The 21927-nt window shown below is 50.6% G+C and overlaps 1 protein-coding gene across 2 annotated transcripts in view; it reads left to right on the top strand.

Annotated features, from left to right (window-relative positions):
• Positions 1 to 21927, top strand: part of Wscd1 (WSC domain containing 1) — a 45194-nt gene that overhangs the window by 2593 nt on the left and 20674 nt on the right. The window contains exons 1-5 of one of the 2 annotated variants that reach the window (XM_004638313.2): positions 1069 to 1088; positions 8336 to 9034; positions 13981 to 14095; positions 15567 to 15751; positions 20526 to 20647. In XM_004638313.2, the coding sequence (XP_004638370.1) occupies positions 8617 to 9034; positions 13981 to 14095; positions 15567 to 15751; positions 20526 to 20647 (840 nt within the window). In that variant the 5' untranslated portion in view covers positions 1069 to 1088; positions 8336 to 8616. Of the gene's footprint in view, positions 1 to 1068; positions 1089 to 8335; positions 9035 to 13980; positions 14096 to 15566; positions 15752 to 20525; positions 20648 to 21927 lie in introns of those variants that run through there. The other variant, XM_023723376.1, reaches the window with a different exon arrangement.

Below are 21927 nucleotides of genomic sequence, written 5' to 3'. Positions count from 1 at the left end.
GTCTCCTGGGTGCCCCAGCTGGGACCCTGTGCGTGCCGCGAGCGGGGGTTTCCCCTGATGCGGGCAAACAAGTTTGTGTAGACGCGGCTGGGAGCGCGGCGAGGCTGCACCTGCTGGGGCTTCGGGGTGGCGCAGCGGGGGTCGACCTCCCGGAGAAGCAGAGTGTGAGCGTGTGCGTGTCGCGGGAGCGCTTCGCAACAATCGGCCGGGCGGGGGTGCGCTAAGCAGTTGCACAAGCCTGGTTTCCCCACCGGCGGTCTCTGTGACCGGCTCCTTTGCCGGGAGGGCGCCGCAGAAGGAGCCCCGAGGGGGCCAGGACAGGATTTGGGGTGCGCGCTGCCTCGCTCCTGGGCGGAGACGTTCACCATTAGCAGCTCCTCGTTCCGCTACCAGTCCAGGCTTCCGGTCAGTGGACGGTTTCCCCTATCTCTTTGAGAACTTGAACAGAGATAGAGGCTAAATCAAAATGTACCTATTATGTTGGAAGATTACCCGATACAGACCCTCGCATCTCCTAGGTGTGGATGGAGACTCAGACTGGACGCTGCTCACGAGTTTTCCTTTGATCCTCAGAAGGATCCTGGCAGGGTCCCTGCCTCAAAATAGCCTCTCAGACTCTTTCCGGTTATCCGTGCCTGATACCTGATCGGTGCTAGTTCCCCCTTGGGGACGTGAGGACAGGGAGAGGGAACTCTGCCCCTTCTACTAACCCGTTTAGGGCTGATGTGGAGGTTCCAGCGCCACAAACCTGCCCTAGGATCCAGCCCCCTGGCCACTGCTCCGAAGATAGACATGAGGGGTACTACTCTGCCCTTCTGTAGCCACTGGTGCCTCATCCCTCCTGTTGCTGGAAGAGCATGCTCGGGTGGCAGGCAGCACCAGCACAGCCCACGTTTGCACCTGTGGTTGGGATCAGAAGTGAGGACCTTTCCTTTGAATTGCTAGGTTATCAGGCATCAGGCTGGTGGGGAGTGAAAGAGTTAGAGGAGGCCTCACACTGGTTGACCCTCTTCTATGCACAGCACCTCTGTCACTGGATGCCTCTACCTCCTGGACAGAGGACAAAGTGGTCTGTGGTCTTCCTGCAGGTAGGAACAGATTTATTTCTCCCAGACATGCCCCCTACACACACGCGCGCACACACACACAGAGACACACGGCCCTCGGAAGTCCCCTACAGAAGGAGCTTCAGGGAAAGCTGTCAGAGCCCAGAGTTTTTAGGAGGAAAAGCAGGACCTATCCCAGAGACACAGGGGCTGAAGGCAGCTTGGCCACCAGCTGGGTGGGTGTGCAACCTTACTGCTCTTCCCATGGGAAGCCGGTGGCCCTCACCTGCAGCTTCATCTTCTAGGCCTCAGTGTGTTTGTTCTCTCTGGTCCCCTAGGAAAGGTGAGGGATTCCACTTTTCATTGGGCACCCAGTACCTTGCAGTACATGTGGTCAGAAGAGAAGGGAAGCCTGGATTAAGCAGAAGGCTGGACAGCTGTCTCTTTGGGCAGAAAGGGGTAATCCAGGCCACTGGTTGGCCTGCTGCTAGGCCTGAGCCTCCAATCTGGCCAGTTCAGTCCAAGCTCTTGTCTCTCTTAAGTCAGTGAGACACAGAGCTGGAGCCTTATAGAGTCAGTGCAAGCAGGTAACTCAGAGCCTCCAGGCCCAGATCAAATCCTCTCTGGGGACAGTGTTCTCTTTGTAGACACTCCCAGCTGGTATTCCCATCTGGCTCATACTGTGATCAGACTTGGTGAGAAGCAGTCTCTGTCCTTTTGGTGGTGCTTCCATAAGGTCAAGGCCAAGGACCTCAAGATCTGGGGAAGCTCTGTAGGTGGTTAGACCTTCAGTGTCTTTACCCAGGAGAGTGATGATACACACCAGCAGGGACAGAGCTGAGTCCCAATATCTGGGGTGAGGCTGGGCTGGAGCCTGCCCTCCTCCTTTGGGGAATGAATAGGGTGACAAAGTCCTTCCACTGCTTTTTCCCTGTGCCTCCCAGTCTTGCTTCTTATTGTTGGAAGTAATGTTTCCTCATCTTGACATTAAAATCACCATGTTGACCTGTGCCCTGAAAAATGATCACAAGTGTGCCACTTCAGGGCATTGTATTAGGGGAGGACCCCTATTTATGCGTCGCCCCCACCTCCTAGTGTAGGCTCAGGAAATGGATGGAGCTGGATTAATTTTGTGAGCTACATAACATAGTGCACCTCTGGATATGTGGTAAGGCCCTCCCCCTTGGCTTCCCTTCCCAGAAGCCTCTGGAGTTGCTAGTCCCTTCTCAGAAGGTGGCTGCCTTTACAGTGGGACCATCAGGGTTCTGAGGACAGAAATGCCCCTGGAGTGTCTTGGGCTGATGGAAGAAATATGTGAACAAATTAGGGGAGGTGCTGATGAAGTGATAGCTCAGAGATAGCCCAAGAGAGTTTGTGATTGGCTGTGTAAAAAGTGGGATGGCCTCCCCATCAATCAAAAGAAAAATGCTAGGCCCCACATGGGGCTCTGTCTCTCTTTGAAACCCCAGCCCCCCGCACAGTGCTTGGGGGTGCTTGGACCCCTATTTGATGTTGAGAAAATGAAGGCCATGTGAGATGGCAGATGATACTGCACACTTGGAATCAGAAAACTTGAGTTCAGTCTAGCAGTAGTTGTTTGCTTTTGTTCAAGACAATTGGTCCTCTCTCTGGCTCACAATCTGTATCTATCTAATGGGAATAATGATTCATAATATAATAACTTCCTAAGTTTGTGGGAAGATCATTCATTCATTTGTTCATCTGCTCGTTCAGCCAACACACTTAATAGTATGTAAAAGTACTTTGCATTCTCAAATGCGGCATATAAAATTTATTATTACATGAACTTTAGCAATAGGCTTACTGAAAGATTTCTCCCTGTTTGCAGTGAATGGAGATTTGACCTTTTTAATTTTTTGTATGTTTTATTGTGATTGACAAATCACGGTTGTATACATAAATGGGGAAAGATGTGATGCTTGAGATAAGTATAACAATATAGGAATGATATAAGCTTGTTAACTAGTACATTTTATATATTTTGTACAATTTATTTTGGATCTTTCCTTTTAATTCTTGAAGCATAAATGATAGAGATCTGCCTCCTCAGAGACAGAGACTGCACCCCATTCCTACTCCTCAGGCTGTCTGCCTGGCAAGAGCGGTAGGTTTGTGGTTAGTGGGTTTCTTGCTGCCTTTCTCAGCCTTCTGGGCGTAGGGGCCTGGGATCTGGGGTAAGCACAGTGGGCTCAGAGGCAGCAGAGGAACTGACTGCCCCTGCAAGGGACTTGCATGCTGGGAGGCGACTTGGGGACATTAGCAGGCAGCCTGATTCAAGGTAGAAAACAAAACCCAGGCACAGGTCATCCCTGTGGCAGCAGCATTTAGTTTCACTGCCCCCTCTGAACAGCCCTGCTCCAGACATCAGAGAAATATCATAGAGGTATCCTTGAAGTGAAGTCTTGGTGGACTGAAGCATTTCCAAGTGATGCAATGGGATCCAGCCATCCCTCACTGACAGAAAGGCAAGAATGAACTGGGGAGTGGGGAAAGGGGGAACTTAAGCATCTCAAGCTGGCCAGGGACATTGTGGCTAGCACACAGTGCCTGAGCCTGAGAAGGGACAGAGGCAAAAGTCAGAGAAGGGAAAGACTAGGGAGGGGTTGCCCAGCCAGAAGCTACCCTGTGTGGCTTCACCACAGTCCTCCGAGCTGCTGGGGCATGGATGTTCATTGGCTTCTCTTGGAAGCAACTTGCAGGGCACCATTCTCACCCTGTTCTGAGTGTACAGCTTTGAGTCAGGAGATGTTCCTGGCCTTTGCTGCAGTGGCTGAATTGGCCCAGTTCCTTCTCCTCTCCCCTGCTCCTGCTCTCTGGCAAGGCAGTCAAAGGGAGGTGGCATCACATGACTGAACCCCAGAGCCTGTTGGTCACCTGGCCCAGTTCCAGTGACTGCCGCATCTCTCTGCTGCCCCCCTTCAGTCTCTGTCCCCAGCTTGGCTGAGAAGCAAGTGCCGTCCACCCCCTCTTCCTCCTTGCTAGGGCTCAGGGCTGCTGAGTTCCACCTGCTGTAGGCTCTGGCTCCTTCCCTGGCACTCACAGAAGACTCTCTTTTCGGTTATTCTATTCTCCTCTCCCTCCCGAGAGGGAACTCAGGGTCCCTGTCCTCAGGCCTTGCTTTGCTCTATAGCAACTCTAAGACCTCTGGAAGGCAGTGAGCATGCGGGGGGGGCACTTTTATGCAGCTCACATGCTGCCTTTCAGCAGGGCCAAGCCCCAGGCAAGGGTGCAGTGGGTTCACCAGCCTCTCCCCAATACGCCTTGTGTGGCTGTAAGACCCTTGGGGAAGGCTTCACCTTGGGAAAGAACGTGGTGACTTCCAGAAAGGAAGGGACTCTGAGGATGCTTTGTGCCAGCCCCAGGAGGTGGGGACACTTACCTACATGGCAGCATCTGAGAGGTTTGGCTCAGCAGACACCACGCACGGCAGCGTCTCCAGGAGCTTCGGCCTGGCACAAGTTCAAAAAACTGCTGAGAGGAGCACACAAAACTCCTTTCAAGAATAACTCTCATCTCATGCAAAGCTGGAGTTGGGGTAGGGAGAGAAATAGGAAGTTCAGTGGGCACAAGGGAGGCTCTGGGCACAGGTGGCTCAGGTCTCGCTGCTGGCTCTCATGGTCTAATCTTGGGCACTGAGTGTCACCTTGCTAAGTGCAGGACAGAACTCGGCTTTGCAGCATAAGGAAGCAGGGCTTCTGCCCTGTGGAGTAAAGGAGATGGTGCCAGGGAAGGGCGCAGCCTATCTAACCTGTTTACTAATGCTGCAGAGCTTATTATATGATGGCACTGAGAAAAACAGCAGTTGCTAACAGCAATCTTAGCGTAGGTATCAGCTTTACACAAGAGTGGTTCCATGCCAGGGCGCAGGGGCCTCAGAGGGAGGGCAGGGTCCACCGAGTCTGATTTCGCCAGTGATAGTGCTGCTGTAGTGCTGTCCTCCAGTTGGTATTTATTCACCTATTTTGCATTTATAACCAGTACACGCCATGGTAGGTAATAGAAGTGTCACATCCACTCCCTGGGCTCATCCCACAATAATGCCTGCTTATGCCTGTTTAGCAGATGAGGAGCTGGAGCTCTGTGATGGACAGCAGTTTGTCTGCACAAGATTGCTCTACTAGAAGGCTTGCTGGACCTGAGATGCAGCGGGCACTTCCCACGCACTTCTAGACAGCCACTGGCCAGATCCTTGTCCAATTTTCGGCTGGTTCTGCTGTTTGTCTCGTCTCATAGGTTGGCTGTGAACCCTTGCGCATGTGTTCAGGCCTCCCCACAACCACTTTGTGAAGCCACTCCACAAACATTTCTGATCACTGCCCTCCTAGCTGTGTATGGAGGTCTGAGGATGTGGAGATAAACCAGCTGTGATCTAAGCCCTCGACGGCCTGTAATCTCAGCCTCGTGGAGTGGTGACTTTGGCAGAGAGTTTTCAAATAGGGATTTGGTAGGACAGTGCTGAGGAAGTCCAGGGCAAGGGGATGAGCTCCTGATGCTTTGGGTGTACAGTTCACCCCGCCCACCTTGGCTGGTGTCCTGGCATGGGGACAGCTTTGCCATTTTAAAAGATGGAGATGACAGTCTGCCTTACAAGAGACCTGGCCTAGGGAACTCTGTCTGATGGGTGGTATTTGCCTCATGGTGCTTAGCAGCCCCCTTGCCAGACCAAGGGAGAGCCTTTGGGAATGGGAAGCACCCGGAAGGACTTGAGCAAGGCTGACTCCCGATGGGTGGGCCCCAACTCCCCACCCACCTGCACCTTGTTGCTACTTGTATCGAGTATCCAAATCTGAGTCACAGACTGTATATGGACATTACACCATGTCTTGCCTTTAAAATTCTGAACTGCGGAGCCATACCTTTCTGCTCTGTGTCAACAGAAGCTTTCTTTCCTAGTGAGAATGCCACCTCTCACCCTTCATTTTAGTTTTCTTGGATCTTTCCACGATAGGATCCCAACATCATTTAACTAAAACCCTTTTGCAAACACAGCTGGAAAGCCTTCTTCGTGGAATTACTGGGTGGATCAAATACCACATAAAGCCCACATAATGCCCTGTCCCTGAAAGATGCCAGCTGTGGAGCTGCATCCTTTGACTGCCCCATATCGTAGGCTTCACCACAGCTCTGGATGAGTGGCATTTGAGATCTGTCCCTGCAGGTACAAGTTTCCATTAGCAGGACCAGTTTATTTTTCTGTGCTGTCCTTAATTGAAACAACACATTCACAAAGATCACTAAGCAGCCGCACCATATCATGCCTCAGGTTGGGGGCCAGAGTGACAAACATGAACAGGGGCTGGCTTCTCCCCTGGAGCTGATCCAAGTCCTCTGAGGATGCTCGAGGAGATGGACAGTGCTAATCATCATACCATGGAGAGTGCTAGGATGGGGTCAGCACAAGCTATGGGATGCCCAAGGACTCTATGCCCGTGAGTGGGTGGTACTGAAGGGTTCTTCCCCAGGGAGCATGGTGAAGGAACTGACCCCTGGGCTGAATGGTAGGGGCTGTGTAGAAACCGGGCAGGTGAAGGGAGGAAGAGACATAAAGGCAGCAGGTGCAAAGGCACAGGTGCTGCGTTTGCAGGTACCCGTGCTGGAATGTGGTGGTGGAGGTGTTGCAGAAGGGACCTGAGAAGGGCTCCGGCTGGCCAGGCCAGATCATGAAAGGGGCCCTGTACATCAAGCTAAGGAGCTTGGAGTTTATCCCCACAACCCCAGGGCCCCATTGAAAGGGGTTTTAAGCAGGGGAGCACCATGAGCAGATTTGCATGTTAGGAGGATCACCCTTGCAGCCTTGTGGAAGATGGATTGGCAGGGCCAAAGCTGGAGGCAGAGAGATCAGTCAGGATTTTGTAGGATTTTCTCCATGGTTTTACAAGTCTAAGGCTCTCTGGGGTAGGCCCAGCAGACACATAGCTTAGAGAGAAGAGAAAGGCTCTTACACCCTCCTCAAGTGGCATGGCGCTTCTGCTTAATTGCACCTTCATTTGCTGATTACCACGCCCGGCCAACCTGTGTTGCTGTGTCTCTGCCCCCCCCCCCCGGAGCCCTGGACCTTGGACACCCTCAGAGCTTACTCATGAAGGGCCGTGCTGGTCCAGGCTGCCTCTCTGGGGGCCTAGAATGCCAGCCCCAGAGCCCAAACATTGTCATTCTTCTCCCACTGTCCGTCTGTCCCCAGTGGCACACAGAGCAGCCATTGAACGGCTGCGTAGACCTGGCATAGGTCCCAGGCCACGTTAGTTACGGGCAGTGGCTTAGTCATGCTTCTGGGGCCCTTTCTCCTAGGACAAGCCTGCTCTTTGTGTCGAGGGCCTTCCTCACACGGCAGCCCGGCTCACGGCAGCTGCAGAGCCCTCTGCCAACCCTAACAGCACACTTCAGAGGCTCCGCCAGTGGGAACCAGAGCTGGCCTGGAGTGCTGCTTCCTGAGGAGCAAGTGCCTGAGGGTGAGAGTGCCGCTAGAAAGCCTTCTGCCTTCTCCACCCCAAGTGTCCAGCCTCAGCGCTATCCTGATCCTTTGGCATTGGCTAGAAGGTCCTAAAACCGACTCCCTCCCTTGGGTCCCTATTTTGTGAGAGCCAGCTACCACCCTCCACAAAATCTCCTTCCAGTGCACATCTCACAGTCCCAATGCACACCTTGGAATCAGCTTATTGCATGCATGTATCCAGCACCTGCTGCATATACTGCCTACCCTAAGTATATATATATATATATATCTATATATATATATATATATATATCAGGTGTCTCATGACAGACTGGCTTTTTCAAGAGGATGAAATCTGAATAGAGAGTGTTCAACACCTTGGCCCTTATGTTTCCCAACTGTGTGACTGGTAAAATCACTTTGCCTCCAGTTTGCTAATTTCCACATCTACAAATTGGGCAATTACAGTGTCCACTGCATTGGATTGGTTAAATAAAATAATGTGTAATGTGTTTCGCTGAGTGCCTAGGACTCAGTAAAGGACTTGGTAAGCAGCTGCCCTTTTTCTTTGGCTTGTTGCTGTTGCTATTATCACAGGATTTTCAGTGCAACTCAAGAGCAGAGCATTAACTTCATTGTATAGATGATGAAGCTGAGACTCAGAAGGGTAAAGCAATTTGTCACAAAGCTGGCCAGTGGCAGAGCTGGGGTCTGAACCAAGTCCTGTGCCCAGGGCTCTTGCAACACAGCTAGCCCCTTTGATAATTCAGCCATGGACCTGTGGAGGGAGGCAGACCTGCAATGACATCTAAGTATTTTTTCTCCATTTTTCTAGGTTTCCATGCCAGAAGATGAGAATCAGTAGACGACAGTGATGGGGAAGCTGGTGGCTCCTGGGCAGATGCTGCAGTTGCAGGGCCTCATGGCTGCATGAGAAGACATGGTGCCCTAGGAATGTCTACAGGACCTGCTGCAGTACCAGTAGCCTAGGGGAGCTCAGACAGGAGCCAGGAGCCAGGATGCGAGGATGACACACCCGGAGGCCCAGGCCTCCCTCCTTCCCGGGTGCTAGGAGCCGTCCCCGGGCTCCAGCCGGGAGCCCTCCTGCCCGGGGGCATGGCCAAACCTTTCTTCCGACTCCAGAAGTTTCTCCGCAGAACACAGTTCCTGCTGCTCTTCCTCACGGCTGCCTATTTGATGACCGGCACTTTGCTGCTACTGCAGCGGGCCCGAATGGCCCTCCCCCAGGGCCCCCGGGCACCTAGCACCCTGCAGGCCTTACCAGTGGCCACTGTGGCACTGGGCGTGGGCCTGCTGGACAGCAGAGGCCTCCAGGACTCCCGGGTCAGTTCAGACCTGCTGCTTAATGTGGACGTGTTGCAGAGCCCTCTTGCCCGGCTCCCACCTGGACTCCGCTGGCCCCGGAGAAACCGCAGCTCAGTGCGGCGCCGCTGGTTCCACCACTTTGTGAACGATCCACATGTGACACCCACACTTGGTCCTGAGGCCCCCAGGCAAGCCATCCGCAGCCGAGGTAGGTGCTCGGTGGTGTCTCTGGACCCAGGATCCCTGCCCAGGTTCATGGATCCCGTTGTCTGGTTCTGCGGCAACTAGAGAAGGAGGCCCTGCAGGCTGATGGCCTTGACAAACTGCTCTGTAGGACCTGGGATGTAAAGTGCCCTGGGCTTTTTCTGGAATTCTACCAGGTTCCAGGCTGAGCTGTATGGGCCAGTCATCCAGAGTTCCTGCTTTGAGCTTAGACAGATCAGGCGTTGGACCCCGGCTCAGCCACAGCTTTACTGGTAACCTTGGGCATCTCACTTGATTTCTCCAGGGTGCTCTAAAACACAGATGGAGATGCACACCTTCTGGTTATTCTGAGGATTAAGTGTGATAGTGTAAAGTGGTGGTTACCTCCAGCGACTTAACGTGGTGAAAGAAGGGGTTCTGGTAAAAGCTGGAGAGACTGTGGTTAGATGTAGGTAGGACAGATACTCATCTGCTATCCAACAGCAGTCTTCTCAAGCAGCTAGGACCACTTCCACACCTGTTGATAGTTCCTGCAGTTAGCCTCTGGGGTGACTTCTGTACCTTGACAGAGGAAGGGCACCCAGGGTCAGTGCTGAGTGGCAACATTTCCCATTTCCGAGTAGTCCCTGATCTCCATGGGTTGTTAAATATTTTGAATATACCCTGGGACTTAGGGGAGGAATCTGCTCTCCCTGCAGAATATAAAAAAGCCTGTCTGGGGAAGGCCCTGTTGTGACATGGCTGGGGGTCTTCACGGGAAGGAGGGGAAGGCAGGGCGTTGGTCCAGTAGCCCTCCAGGGGCTCTAGGGCCTAGGGGTCCCGTATAGGCAGACAGGATTCAGTGGTGGAGAGTGGCCCAGAATGCAGCCCTCCATGAAGCTGCTGGGGCTGCAGACAAAGCCAGAGTGTCTTTGCGGCCTGGGCAGCCCGCCACACTCCTGAAAGGGGATCTTGCAAGCCGAGGAAGCTGCAGGAGGCTCCATCAATCACAGGGCATTTCATTATACCTTGGACAACATCCATAATGGAATAAAATGTCAGTAAGTTTACTAAGGGAAAAATAGTAACTTCTCCATAGCCAGTTTGTTTTTTATTGATAGTAATTTCCAAAGACATTCCAATATCTCCAAAGCCATCGTTAATAGCCTCACGGCTTGTCCATTTTGATGTGCAAATGAACAGATGTGGAGTCACAGACAATAATACATCGCCTCCATTTCAGCCGAAAGTAATAAATCCACCCGGGGATGTGTCCCGGCGTATCCCTCGAAAGTTCTTTCTTCTCTGTATATTCTTGCCTCTGTCAGGAAGTTAGGAAAACGGTTTTTTATGTTTGAGGGTAAAAGAGATGACCTGCTACTTACAAACCAGAGGGACCATCTGAGTCTCAGGCCCTGGCTACGCAGAAGGGGCCGGGCAGGGCCTTCCTCTCCACCCTGGTCAGGCCCATAACTGGCCAGTCAGTAACTTCTGGCCACCCTTTGTGTTCACAAGAATCAAGCCTATCTGCTGGAAACCACTTTTTCTCTTTATTATTAATGTGCTAATTATTCAACTAATGTTTGCCGATTCCTTGTCACACTAGGTCTCTGGGTAGAATGTTGGATCAGAATAATAATAGTGGTTTACTAGAGATGTACACAGCCTTCTGGTGTAAGTGGAGTTCTCACTATTTTAATGGTGAAGAATTTGTTTCAGGGAAGTAAAAGCCACTGGAAGCTTTCACTATTAATAATGAACTATGAGTAATACAAAGGGTTGCTACTGAGCATTTCCTATACCACGCCCAGCTTCAGACACTTGATATGGGTTATCTTAGGGAATCCTCACGACCACCCCATGGCCCTGGCACCAGGTTCCCATTTCACAGATAAGGAGACTGAGACTCAAAGAGGGTAAGTTGCACATCCCAGGTTACATAGGTAGCTAGTGATAGAGCTACAATTTCAACCCAATTCAGTCTTTTCCCGAAGGCTGTTTCCATCCAGTTTCCCAGAAATATGTCTGTGGCTGCTTCAGCCTTGGAAAGTTTTGAGCCCTAGCATGTTTAGATCCTTGTGGTTAAATATCCCAACTACAGTGATAAGGGTTTTGGGTGTTTAATTGAAAACAGTAATGACCTTTTTTTTTTACTGAGCAACACATCAGAAATTTCTCATATAGTGGTTTTCTTTTACTAAGAAAACAGAGGAGAAAAATGCATGCTGACTGCCTGGATAAGATTTCTGTAGTGATACATACTGCGTATGGTACAGGACTGAAGCTTACAGGAGAGAGAGGCTTACAGGAGCCAGGGTTGGGAAGGCAGTCCCGGGTAAGGAGGTAGCAGGTGCTGTGGTTGGTAGGCTCAGTTGGTATGCTGGGTATGGCCATAGATGCTGAGGAGCATCCCCCCAGGAAGGTCACCCCAGGAGGTTCCTAACTTGGGAAAGGCCAGACCTTTGATAGATACAAAAGCAGGTAGATGTCGACTCATTCCTCAGCCCTGGCATCCTCTGATCTGAGGATCTTCAGGTTCTTTGGATCCTGAAGCTATTGTCATTCCCCTTGGCTATGCCTTTCTTACACTAAATCCCTGAGAACTGCACTCAGTAGAGTGGGCAAGTCCAACCCCTCCCTGAGTTTGCTTCTCTGCACCCACTCTTGCACCCACAGGACACCTCAGTGTGGTTCTCAGGAGCTGTAGCCCACTGTTCAGTTAGCCGCCGACAGGGACATTGTGCCTAACCCTGATGAGTCACTGAAGGGTCACCAGCTAGGGTAAATGTGCACATGACCCCTGCCCTCGAAGAAGCTCCAGTCATGTTGCAGAGACAAGACACATGGCTTGAGAAGATTGTTAACAGCAACAGTCAATGGCAAGGAAGTGGCTGATGGATGAGTTATTCAGACAAAACATACAAAGATCCAGAGCAGGGTCTGGGGAGATAACTCAGCCATCTAAGTGCCTGCCTGGCAAGCACAAGGACCCAAATTTGATCCAGAGTACCATATACCATGCCAACCCTGAAGTCAGGCGTGCTGGCACACACCTGTAGTCCCAGCACTGTGGAGGCAGAGACAGCAGGACCACTACAAGTCTGAGCTGCACAGCGAGACCCTGTACCAAATATTTTTTTTTTAATTTAATGAAAAAAATCAAGAGCAAAGAGAGACTAGATTGGTTGAAGTCAGGGTCTCAGCCTTCAGGACGGGTAGGAAGGGCCAGCCAAATAGCTCAGCAGATTAAAGCACCTGTAAGCAGGCGCAGGGACTGGGTGTTGGTGGTGTGCACCTGTAATCCCAGCTCTTGGGAGGCTGTAAATAGGCAGACCACAATGAGTCTGATCTAGTAGTGAGATCCTAAACACCCTGTAGACCCTTCCCTAAAATAAAAAAATAAAAATAAAATAAAAAATAGATAGGAAGCCCAGAGTGAATCTAGAGGAGAAACAAGGATGGGTCCAAAGGCGGGGCAGGAGAAGTAAGCCTGCCTCAGGAGGTTTAGGTATGCACATCACCTTCTATGGAGGAAACTGAGGCACAGACAGCTGAAGTGACAGCAAGGTCAGAGGTGTGGCAGTGTAGCAGTGCTCACACTCATGAAAACCACTGCCTGCCTACCGTGGGCCCCAAGAGGTAAAGGACAGTGGACCCTCCTCCATGACCTCAGCACGTGGTGCCAGACCTCATTCTTGGCAGGAATAGAGGTGACATTTCCCTGTCCTTGAAGAATTGGGAAATGTTGGCCGTCAGGCCTTTCCTCCTCACCAAAATGTCCTGTGGGAGTGACAGCTGCCTGGAAGCCTCTGACCTACCTTCCAATGACAGCCTAATTCCTCTGGCGGCGTGCACATTCCACAGGTGACATTGTGGAGGCACCAGTAGCTGAATTCAGAAGTTCTTGGGGAGATATGTGACAGCTTTATCACAGGTGCCCAATCCAGATCCCGGCACAGCTATTGTGGGTATGCCTTCACAGCTTGGGGACCATGTGGTGGCGTGTTTGCAAATTCCCAAAGTGCCATTCCTTCAAAACACTGGCGTGCATGTGACATTTCCATGCCTAATGCTGTGTTTACATTGTAATCCCATTCTCTGAGTGTTCTGTACATCTCCTCAAGGCATTTCCTTCCCTTGGAGGACAGGGCAGGGCTGATCTTTCACTGGCCCCTGCCTAGTTAGGTCAGTGTCCCCCACTGCCTCATGTCATCCCCAGTGTCACTAGTGAGGGACAGAGATGTGCCAAGGGGACTGTAGAGGGCTCTGTGACCCCTTGGTCCCATTGATTCCCATGCAGGGCCCCATCTTCCACTCTAATAGATTCCACTTACACACACCAACAGCAGACATCAAATGTCTTTATAAACATAGCTCCTCCCTTTTGAAAGATCTTTATGTCAGCTATTATCAGCTTTTCCCTGACTACGGACTCACAGTCTTCCCAGTGACCCCCATGGAGAACTTTCTCTTGGGACATTTGAAGAGGCACAGGGGCCCCTCCGAGCCTGGGAGCAGGGATGGGAAGGAGGTGGTGAGGGCTATGGGAGGCCATTAAACCCTTCAACTATCACAGGTAAATAAAACTGATTTTCTTAAATATTTAAGGAAATCAAATATTAATTTAATCATTGTATACTGTATACATATATTGAATAATTAAACTATACCCTGTAATGTGTATATCTAAAGAATAATAATGAATTTAAAACTCCAAATGTAGATACAGGCACTTGGGGAGCAGTAGAGGAAAGCAGTGACCAGTCTACCCAGGGCTCCTGACAGGACTGCGTGGAGGACAGTGGGCCATTAACTGAGAAAAGGGCAGGAAATAAACAAGAACTCCAGGGGCCTACTTGGCTCCTGCGCGGAGGGGAGGTCGGACTACAGCCTGGAGGGCTGGATGACCCCTCGCTTTCCCTAAGTCTGAAGCCTCTCTCAGGCCTCTGATCACCGCTTGCCTGCTTGCAGGAACCTACATGGGATGCTTCCGTGATGAAGGTCAGGAGAGGACTCTGAAGGGGGCGGTGTTCTACGACCTGAGGAAGATGACGGTTGCCCATTGCCAGGATGCGTGCGCAGAGCGGTAAGTGCTGGGCCCTCCGCTGTTGGCTGCCCTGGGAACGGGGCAGGACTTGGTCCCAGCGGTCCTAGCGTGATGAGACCGCAGTGGGTTTGCTCTCATTTGGCCAGAAGAAGCTCATTGGCAGATGGCAAGAGACCTCAGTGTCGAGAGACCTGACTTCTAACCCAGTCGTTCCAAGCACTTCCTGCTTGACTTTGATGAATGCTTTTCCTTCCCCAAGCCTCAGTGTTCTCTTTGTGTAAAATGAAATAAAGACCTGGAACGTAGATATTTCCAAGGCCCTTTCCACCTCTGGCAGGATGAGTGTTCCTATCGTGCATTCATGATAAGATTTGCCTTTTCTGATACTGCTGGCACACCCAGGAGTTACCAGACACTTGTCAGGTGCCAGGAAATGGGCCTTAACACACAGCCAGTCGCAATTCACCATGAGCACATATCACCCATCTGGGTGGAGCAGCGGGAGCAGGCTGCTCTTCATCTGCTTTAGCACCCTAGAGTCCTTAACACATTTTATGTCACATAAAGCCTCACAGCCCCTAGTAGAAATTAATTATACCCATTTTATTGATGACAAAACTGAGACTAGAGAAATAAAGGATAAGGTCCCTACTTAGATGCTTTATAGCCTAAATAAAGCTGGAACAAGGAAGAAAACAGTCTCATTCTAGTCTCCTAGCAGTTAAGGAAACTGACACTGAGATGGAGGAAGTAACATCAGGATCTCACAGCTAGCAAGTAGCCATGCAGCCACCAGATACTTCTCACTATCTGGGTTCTCAGGCTGGGCTTTTTACACTAGGATCGACTGGGAATCAGGTTTTGAAAGGGTGATTGCTTTCTCTCAGTACAGTCCTGTGCTTTAGGTAACAGGTTACAGCTCCATTCTCTATCTGCAGCTATAATTGCATCAGGGGAAATGGGAACGAGTGGCCGAGGAGAAGTGACGTGCAGCAGGTCCTGTTTATAGCACGATGTGCTATGTGGCTGATGTGTCAAACTAGTGGTGTTGGGCCTGGGACCAACTTTTGTTTTGAAAGCTGCCGTGAACCCGTGGCTGTGGGGCGAGTGTTTCCACCACACAGTTGGCAGGCGCTGATTGCTATGGGACCCTCCCAACCCCTGTCAGTTTCCCAGCACACCTCTGATTTCGTCCCATCAAAACCTGTAACACGGATGGCATCAAAGCTCTGAGCTCACAAGATAGACCAGTGTGGCCAAAATGTGCATGACAAAAGAAAAACTGGCTCCTGCACTTAGATAGCCTTTTAATTCAGGATGAAAACTGATCCCTTAGGCCAGTGCTGATGGCTATGACCCTGCATGTTCACCGAGACTTAACCTCAGGTTCAAGTCCAGACCAGATCTCCCCAGGCCTGGCTGCATGGCCTGACCCGTACCTTCCTGCAATTAGGTCCTCTGCCCACACCCAGGGCTCAGGTCCTGACTCACCCGGCTTGGTCTCCTGCAGGTCCTACATTTATGCTGGCTTGGAGGCTGGGGCAGAGTGCTACTGTGGGAACCGGCTGCCTGCTGCACGTGTCGGGCTGAACGAATGCAACCACGAGTGCAAAGGCGAGAAGGGCGCTGTGTGCGGGGCTGTGGGCCGGCTCTCCGTGTACCGGGTGGATGTGCCGCAGCCGGGCTCCAGCAAGCGTGAGTGGCTGACCTCTCTGGAGCGCTGCCTGTCCCACATGCTCCAGCTGCCCCTGCCCGCAGCCTCAGGTCCATGCATGGGGCAGAACCAGTGGCATGGGCCCTCTTTTCCTTGTACCTTCACAGGACCAGCTCCTGGGTTTAGGGTCAATCAAAATCCCAATTGTTTCAGCTTATAACCCAAGCACATCTTTGCTTGTCCCTTGCAGGAGAAACTTGGTAGGAGGCCTATGTATGCCTCAGACAGCTCATTTCCTTTCTCTATTGTTTAGTTTATTTTGTAAAGTGTCATTGGGAACAACCTAGATTTTCAGCAGTAGGTGGACCTGAGAATCTGAAAGCTTCCTCACTATAAAACACCTAAAAAAACTGAGCAAGAGGTAACCAGAATCATTTCTGTTAATTTTAAAACTGTATTTACTTGTATTTGCAAATAAAAATTGTATAGATGCAACTTTTCATATGATAGTCTTAGGTCCTGATAAACACACTATATGTTGAAAATAGTTTTAAATCATTGCATCTTCTCTACTGAATTCTTACTTTTGTGGCCAGCCTGGAAGTGAACCTAGGGCCTTTGCACTGAGATACATCTTTGCCACTTTTTAAAAAAATTTGCATTAGTACATGCTTGCAGTGCATAATGATTCTATTCGTTGTGGGGAATTGGCACACGTATGTCCTCTTTCTTTCCCCTCCCTCGCTTAACTAGCAGGAGGGTAAGGCAGTCCTTGGCCCAGAAGTGAAAAGGAAGCTGAAGACCACAATGGGAAGAGGAAGAAGTGGTGCTGTGCCCTGGATGTCAGTAGAGTGAAGTTGGCGGTTCAGGTAGCCACACGGCATGGGTTGTAATGTCTAAGCAAGGCAATGATGAAGGCTTGGGCCTGTCATCCAGTGAGAACAGGGTAGAAACCTCTGCCTAAGGTTTCAACAGAACTCAATCATACTGAAATATATATATATATATATATATGCCATAGTAATCATAAACCATGTATCTGTTCAGGGAGATAGAATGAAAGCTTAACTAATTCAATTTGAGCTGCAGGTGGAAAAAAGATAGTACAAATTTGTAACTATAGTGCTACGTTTGTATGAGTTTTGGGGTTCAGCATAAAAGTTGGTTCTGGGCTGTCTGGAGCTCTCTGGCAGAGGCGAGTCAACATCTCTCTTTGAGAGCTGTCCCACTGACCCAGGTGTTCAGGGTTCTCATAGGAAATTCTCACTGAAGGTGAACTTACAGTTCACCACTGCAGAACGTAAGAGCCAATAACCAACCATGAGGAAAAATAAGCAGCTATACAAGATCTTCAAGTAAGAATGCTGCTAAGTACAGGACATTGAAAGGGCCCAAGTAGATGAATCTGAAGCTCAAGATGGCCCTTATTATAAGGCGATGGGCCCCAAATCTACTTAATCTAATTACAAAAGACACCTGTGTGAAATAATGGGTTGTACACATTCTCATGCTCTGGAGGCCATCTTTCCAATGATGGACTGGGGAGATGGCTCAGTGCTGGGGAGATGGCTCGGTGGAATGCTGGGGAGATGGCTCAGTGGAATAAGCGCTTCCCTGGCAAGCGCAAGGGTATGAGTTCAATCCCCAGTTCCAAAAAAAAATCATGATTATATTAAAAAAAAGAGAGAGAGGTCCTCCATTAGGTGGGGAGATGGCTTAATGGAATAAGCACTTCCCCGGCAAGCACAACGGCTTCAGTTCAATCCCCGGTTCTGCGAGAGAGAGAGAGAGAGAGAGAGAGAGAGAGAGAGAGAGAGAGAGAGAGAGAGAGAGAGAGAGAGAGAGAGAGAGAGAGAGAGAGAGAGAGAGAGAGAGATCCAATGATGGAAAGAATAAGGGAGGGAAAAAGCAACACTCCTTGCCTAGCACAGGTGGAGACTTCCCCTTCTTCTGACAAGGGTGGGACCACAGATGGTGGCGGCACAGTTCAGCACCCAGGCACTTTGTCTCACAGGCATGACTGCCTCTGGCTTTGGTTCTAGTAGCAGAACTACAGAGCAGAGCCCAGGGAACGAGGTGTCAGATCAAAGCTGAGCCCACAGAGGTGTTTCTGGGTGGGCTGCTATAGTAACAAACATGTTTTCCAAACAATGCAGAAGCCCAGCCCTGATCCAGCCCTTGCCGCTGTATAGGGTCAGAGTGCAGACAGCAGTTTGGCTGACATGTGAGAGTGCTCAGATGCTTGTTGCACTCAGACAGGAAGTGTGTGGGAGTCAGGAGGCTCAGGAGGGGCAATGAGCATAGTGTAAAGACACTGGTAATATACTCTAGTTTACGCACTTGGCTCCTGACTCAAGCTGCTCCTGGGTTGAGTCCTGTACTTTAACCATGTGTAGGAGCTGATCCTGTACTTTAGGTAACAGGTTCTGTCTGCATTCTATCTGCAGCTACAATTATACCAGGGGAGGTAGGGGAAGAAGTGGCTGAGGAGAAGGGACATAGCAGGTCCTGTTTATAGCAGGATGTGCTGTGTGGCTGATGTGCCATACAAGTGGTACAGGCATACATGTAGGACTTGCGGGACACAAGTGGGTAGGACTCAACCTGCTCTGCACCAATCCCTGACCTGGCACAAGGTTTATCCTGGGGACTACGCTGTTCGATGAGAGCTTCTTGGATCTTTCATTTCTTTGGGTTCAAACATTAGCCCATCTTCTCATCTCTGACTCCCTGCAGAAGCAGGTCCATATGTAAATTCTGGGTGTCTACCAACCTTCCTGGCTGCTCAGCCACTGACTCTCAGTGACACTTGTTTTGCCTCCATGGTCCACTGGCCAAGGGACAGATGGTTCAGTTATTTAGGCCAGTGGCAAGCTTTGAGTCCACTAGACCTTCTGGTCATGACTACTGCTGAAAATATTAATGACTCCCTTAGAATAGGCTTGTATGGCTGAACTTTGTTTTCCTACTCCTTTCTGAAGAGGCTCAGCTGATGGGATCTCTGTCAGAGGTGACCAGGTGACCCCTGACTGTACATTGCAGCTTCTGGCTATCAAGATGTATTACAAAGGAACAAGGCCTGTGAGCAAGACTCATAGTTGGAATTGGGTTGGTCTAGATAGCTCATTAATACCTTCCCCTTGACAATTGCAGTTCTGCCATGGGTGGCCCTCAGGCTCTTATCCTAGGAGTGAGGGAAAAGGCTGTAGAACAGGCTGCACAAAGTGACATACGGTGTCATCTGAAGGCAGCCCATGTGACCTCTTCACACGTGGCTCACCTGTTACAGCCCATGCAGAGCCCTCTCCTGTCTTCCTAGTTCAGCATTTATGGGCACTCACTGTGCATCCAGGTCAGCTCACCCCAGAGAATGAAGGATGACCAGGTACACCCTTCCCCCAGGAACAGAATTCTAGAGCCCTTGCTGTCCTTGCTGTCCCTCCCTGTGACCTAGACTTCTAGGATGCAGATCAGTCTGCCCTCCCTGTGTCAGTCCTGTCCTGCTCACTGTCTCTGGATCTGTCTCTCACCTCACTGCCTGCCCAACCCAGTGGCTGGCTGTGTACCCCACCCCCCTCTACATGTTTGTCCTTTGGCTCCAGTTGTACCACAGGCCCACAAAGTCTTACGTGCTGGGTGCCCACCATCACTCTCGTCCTTCACACCACAATCTGGGGCTATCTCCCAGAAGATGGCCTGTGAATGCTCAATGCTGCTCACAGCTTGACCCTTGGCACTGCGGAGGTAAGGAAGTAGAGTTTTCAAGTCCATGACACCAGAGCTGCAAGCTAAGCACAGGTGGTGGCTGGACCGCAACCCACACCCTGAGTGTGCTAATCACAGCTTGTTTCTCTGTACCACACAGCTACTCTGTGTCTGTCTTGCAAGGTCTGTGCTCTGTCTTTGAGACCATTGGTCCTGTGGTTGATCTGGATGGGCTTGCAGAGTTTGGCATTGTTTAGGCATTATAGCATGGAAAGCACCCTCTCCCTGCTGGATGGCTAAGGCTGGTGAGAGGGTTTTTGTTGCTGGTCAGGAGGAGTGGGAGGCAGAAAGAACTGGGGGAACACACCAAGCTTGGGAAGATCTGTGCAAATGAGTATGTGATCAGCACATTACCTAGAGAAACTGCTGAGTCTGGAAGTGGTTGGTGCCAGAATATTCCAAAAGTTTGGTTCAGCATCAAAGGAGCCAGTGAGAGAGCTGAGCTTGTCCATCTGACAGTCTAGAGAATAAGTTGGCAGGAATCTTTCTTTATGCCATAGGTTTGAAGAGTATCCCTAGAATTCAGGTAGGAGTTCAAGAGCAGTGTAAGGCCAGCCTTGCCAAGACTCAAAGCAGGGGTCTGCCTCCAGTGACAAAGCCAACAGGCAGGATTTCAGAAGCTTAAGTCTGCTTTTCTTTTAGTGCATGTCATCAGAGGATATACAGCTGTCTACAGGTCACTCATTGTAGAATCTGGCACCTCATAAATGTACACGGCAAATCTGCTGAATGAAGGAAAGGAAGGAGAGGGGAAAGACAGGAGGGCACCATCTCCAGAGAACTGGCAGGAGAATCAAAACCTGAGCTCAGTCATCCCAGTGAAGTGGTCCATTGTCAATGATCCTGGACAAACAAGGTCCCAGCACCTTTCTCTCAGGAGCTTGGCTTATGTGGATGCTCACCAGGCACAACTTTTCCTCTCTGATTTAAGATCTGCCCTCTTGACTATTTACATGGATCTCAGGAACCAAAGCAAGCCTTTTTCCTTGTAATAGGTACCAATAACCATGAATGCCATGTCTCACCAGAAACCCATTTCCTTCCCCACAGGGCGGACTGCCACCTACCGTGGGTGCTTCCAACTGCCAGAGAATGTCACACATGCCTTCCCCACCTCCCTGATCCAAGCCAACATGACTGTGGAGATGTGCTCAGGATTTTGTTCCCAGAAAGTAAGATCCGTTATGATTTTCTCAACCTTTTAATGATCCAGTGTGTGTGAGGTGGCTTCCAAAGAAGGGGTGGTATCCACCTTGATGGTCTGCATAGGAGCTGAGGAGCAAAGCGCGGGAGAGAGGCAGGCCATGCATCTGACGTCACGGGAGTGCTGGCACTTAGCTCGTAGCTATGGTCAGGGATTGGAGGCTGAGTAGGGAATTGTCAGGGAAAGTTGTAAAGCTGAAAGGAATGCGCCTTTCTGGATGTGAGCTCTTGGCACCAGTGTCAGATGTTAAATTGACTTGGTTTGGATGCAAGAAGATGCTGGCTTGGGACTTGGGGACAGCTGATGGATTTTCCGTTATTTGTGCTGACAGCGTTGGGCTGTGAAGCTGATTGCAGGGGCCATGGATGCACCTGCTCCTTTGGTTCAGCACAGGCTGAGAAGTAGAGTGACTGCAAGGGCTAGGCTGGGCACCAGAGGCCACTGTCCTATGCCTGTTCTCACTGGGAGTTGGTCAAGGACAGATAGGGCTCATTGGAGGCAGGGCTAGAGGAGTGTAAATCAAGGCCGGTGAGCCCCTGCAGGCTGTCTGCAGAGATCTCTAAGGTCTTAGGCTAGGGTCCAGCTGTCTCCAGCTGGGTAGTGGCTGAGGCTTTACAAATGGCCTGAGATAGTGTTAGGCTGGGGCTCAGGACTGCTGCAGATGTGCTGGGGTTCATGCACCCTAGTGGAGCCTTTGGCAACACTTGCTACATAAAAGACCAGATCCAAGCAGAGTGTAGGGCCTTGCTGGTGGTTATGAAGATGAGGACAATGACAGTGACAATGATGATCACAGAAGCTAACGCTTACTGATGGTTTATTCCATGCAGGCTTTTACTCCAAGCACTTGTGTGTGTTGACTCCTTTATTCCTTCTAAGACCTCTAGGAGATAGGTACTATGATGATCTATGTTCTGCAGTTGAGGAAACTGAGGGAAGGTGATTAAGCAGTCTGCCTGAGGTTCCTGAGTGGTAAAGCTAGAAGTTGACCTCAGCCAGCTCCACAACCTGCTTGTAGCTTCACGGGTGCAGGGGGTATGCTTCCCAGAGGCAGATGTGACCTAAACGTGTGTATTTCCTGCCTCTCTCCCCACCCACCCTGAACTCTGCCTTCTTCCTGCTTCCTGTCTCCTCAGCTATCTCAGACTGTCTCCCTCCACCAACAGAGATTTCTCCCAGGGGTGGAGGAGAACAAAGCCTTTCTCAGGTGCATTCCTCCTGCTCCTGTCCAAGCCTTTGAAGTGGCTC

This window comes from Octodon degus, unplaced genomic scaffold, assembly GCF_000260255.1.
Source record: "Octodon degus isolate 3935 unplaced genomic scaffold, OctDeg1.0 scaffold00098, whole genome shotgun sequence".
Lineage (NCBI taxonomy): Eukaryota > Metazoa > Chordata > Mammalia > Rodentia > Octodontidae > Octodon > Octodon degus.
The sequence above is the reverse complement of the archived record's forward strand: the minus strand, read 5'-3'. Positions and strand labels throughout refer to the sequence as shown.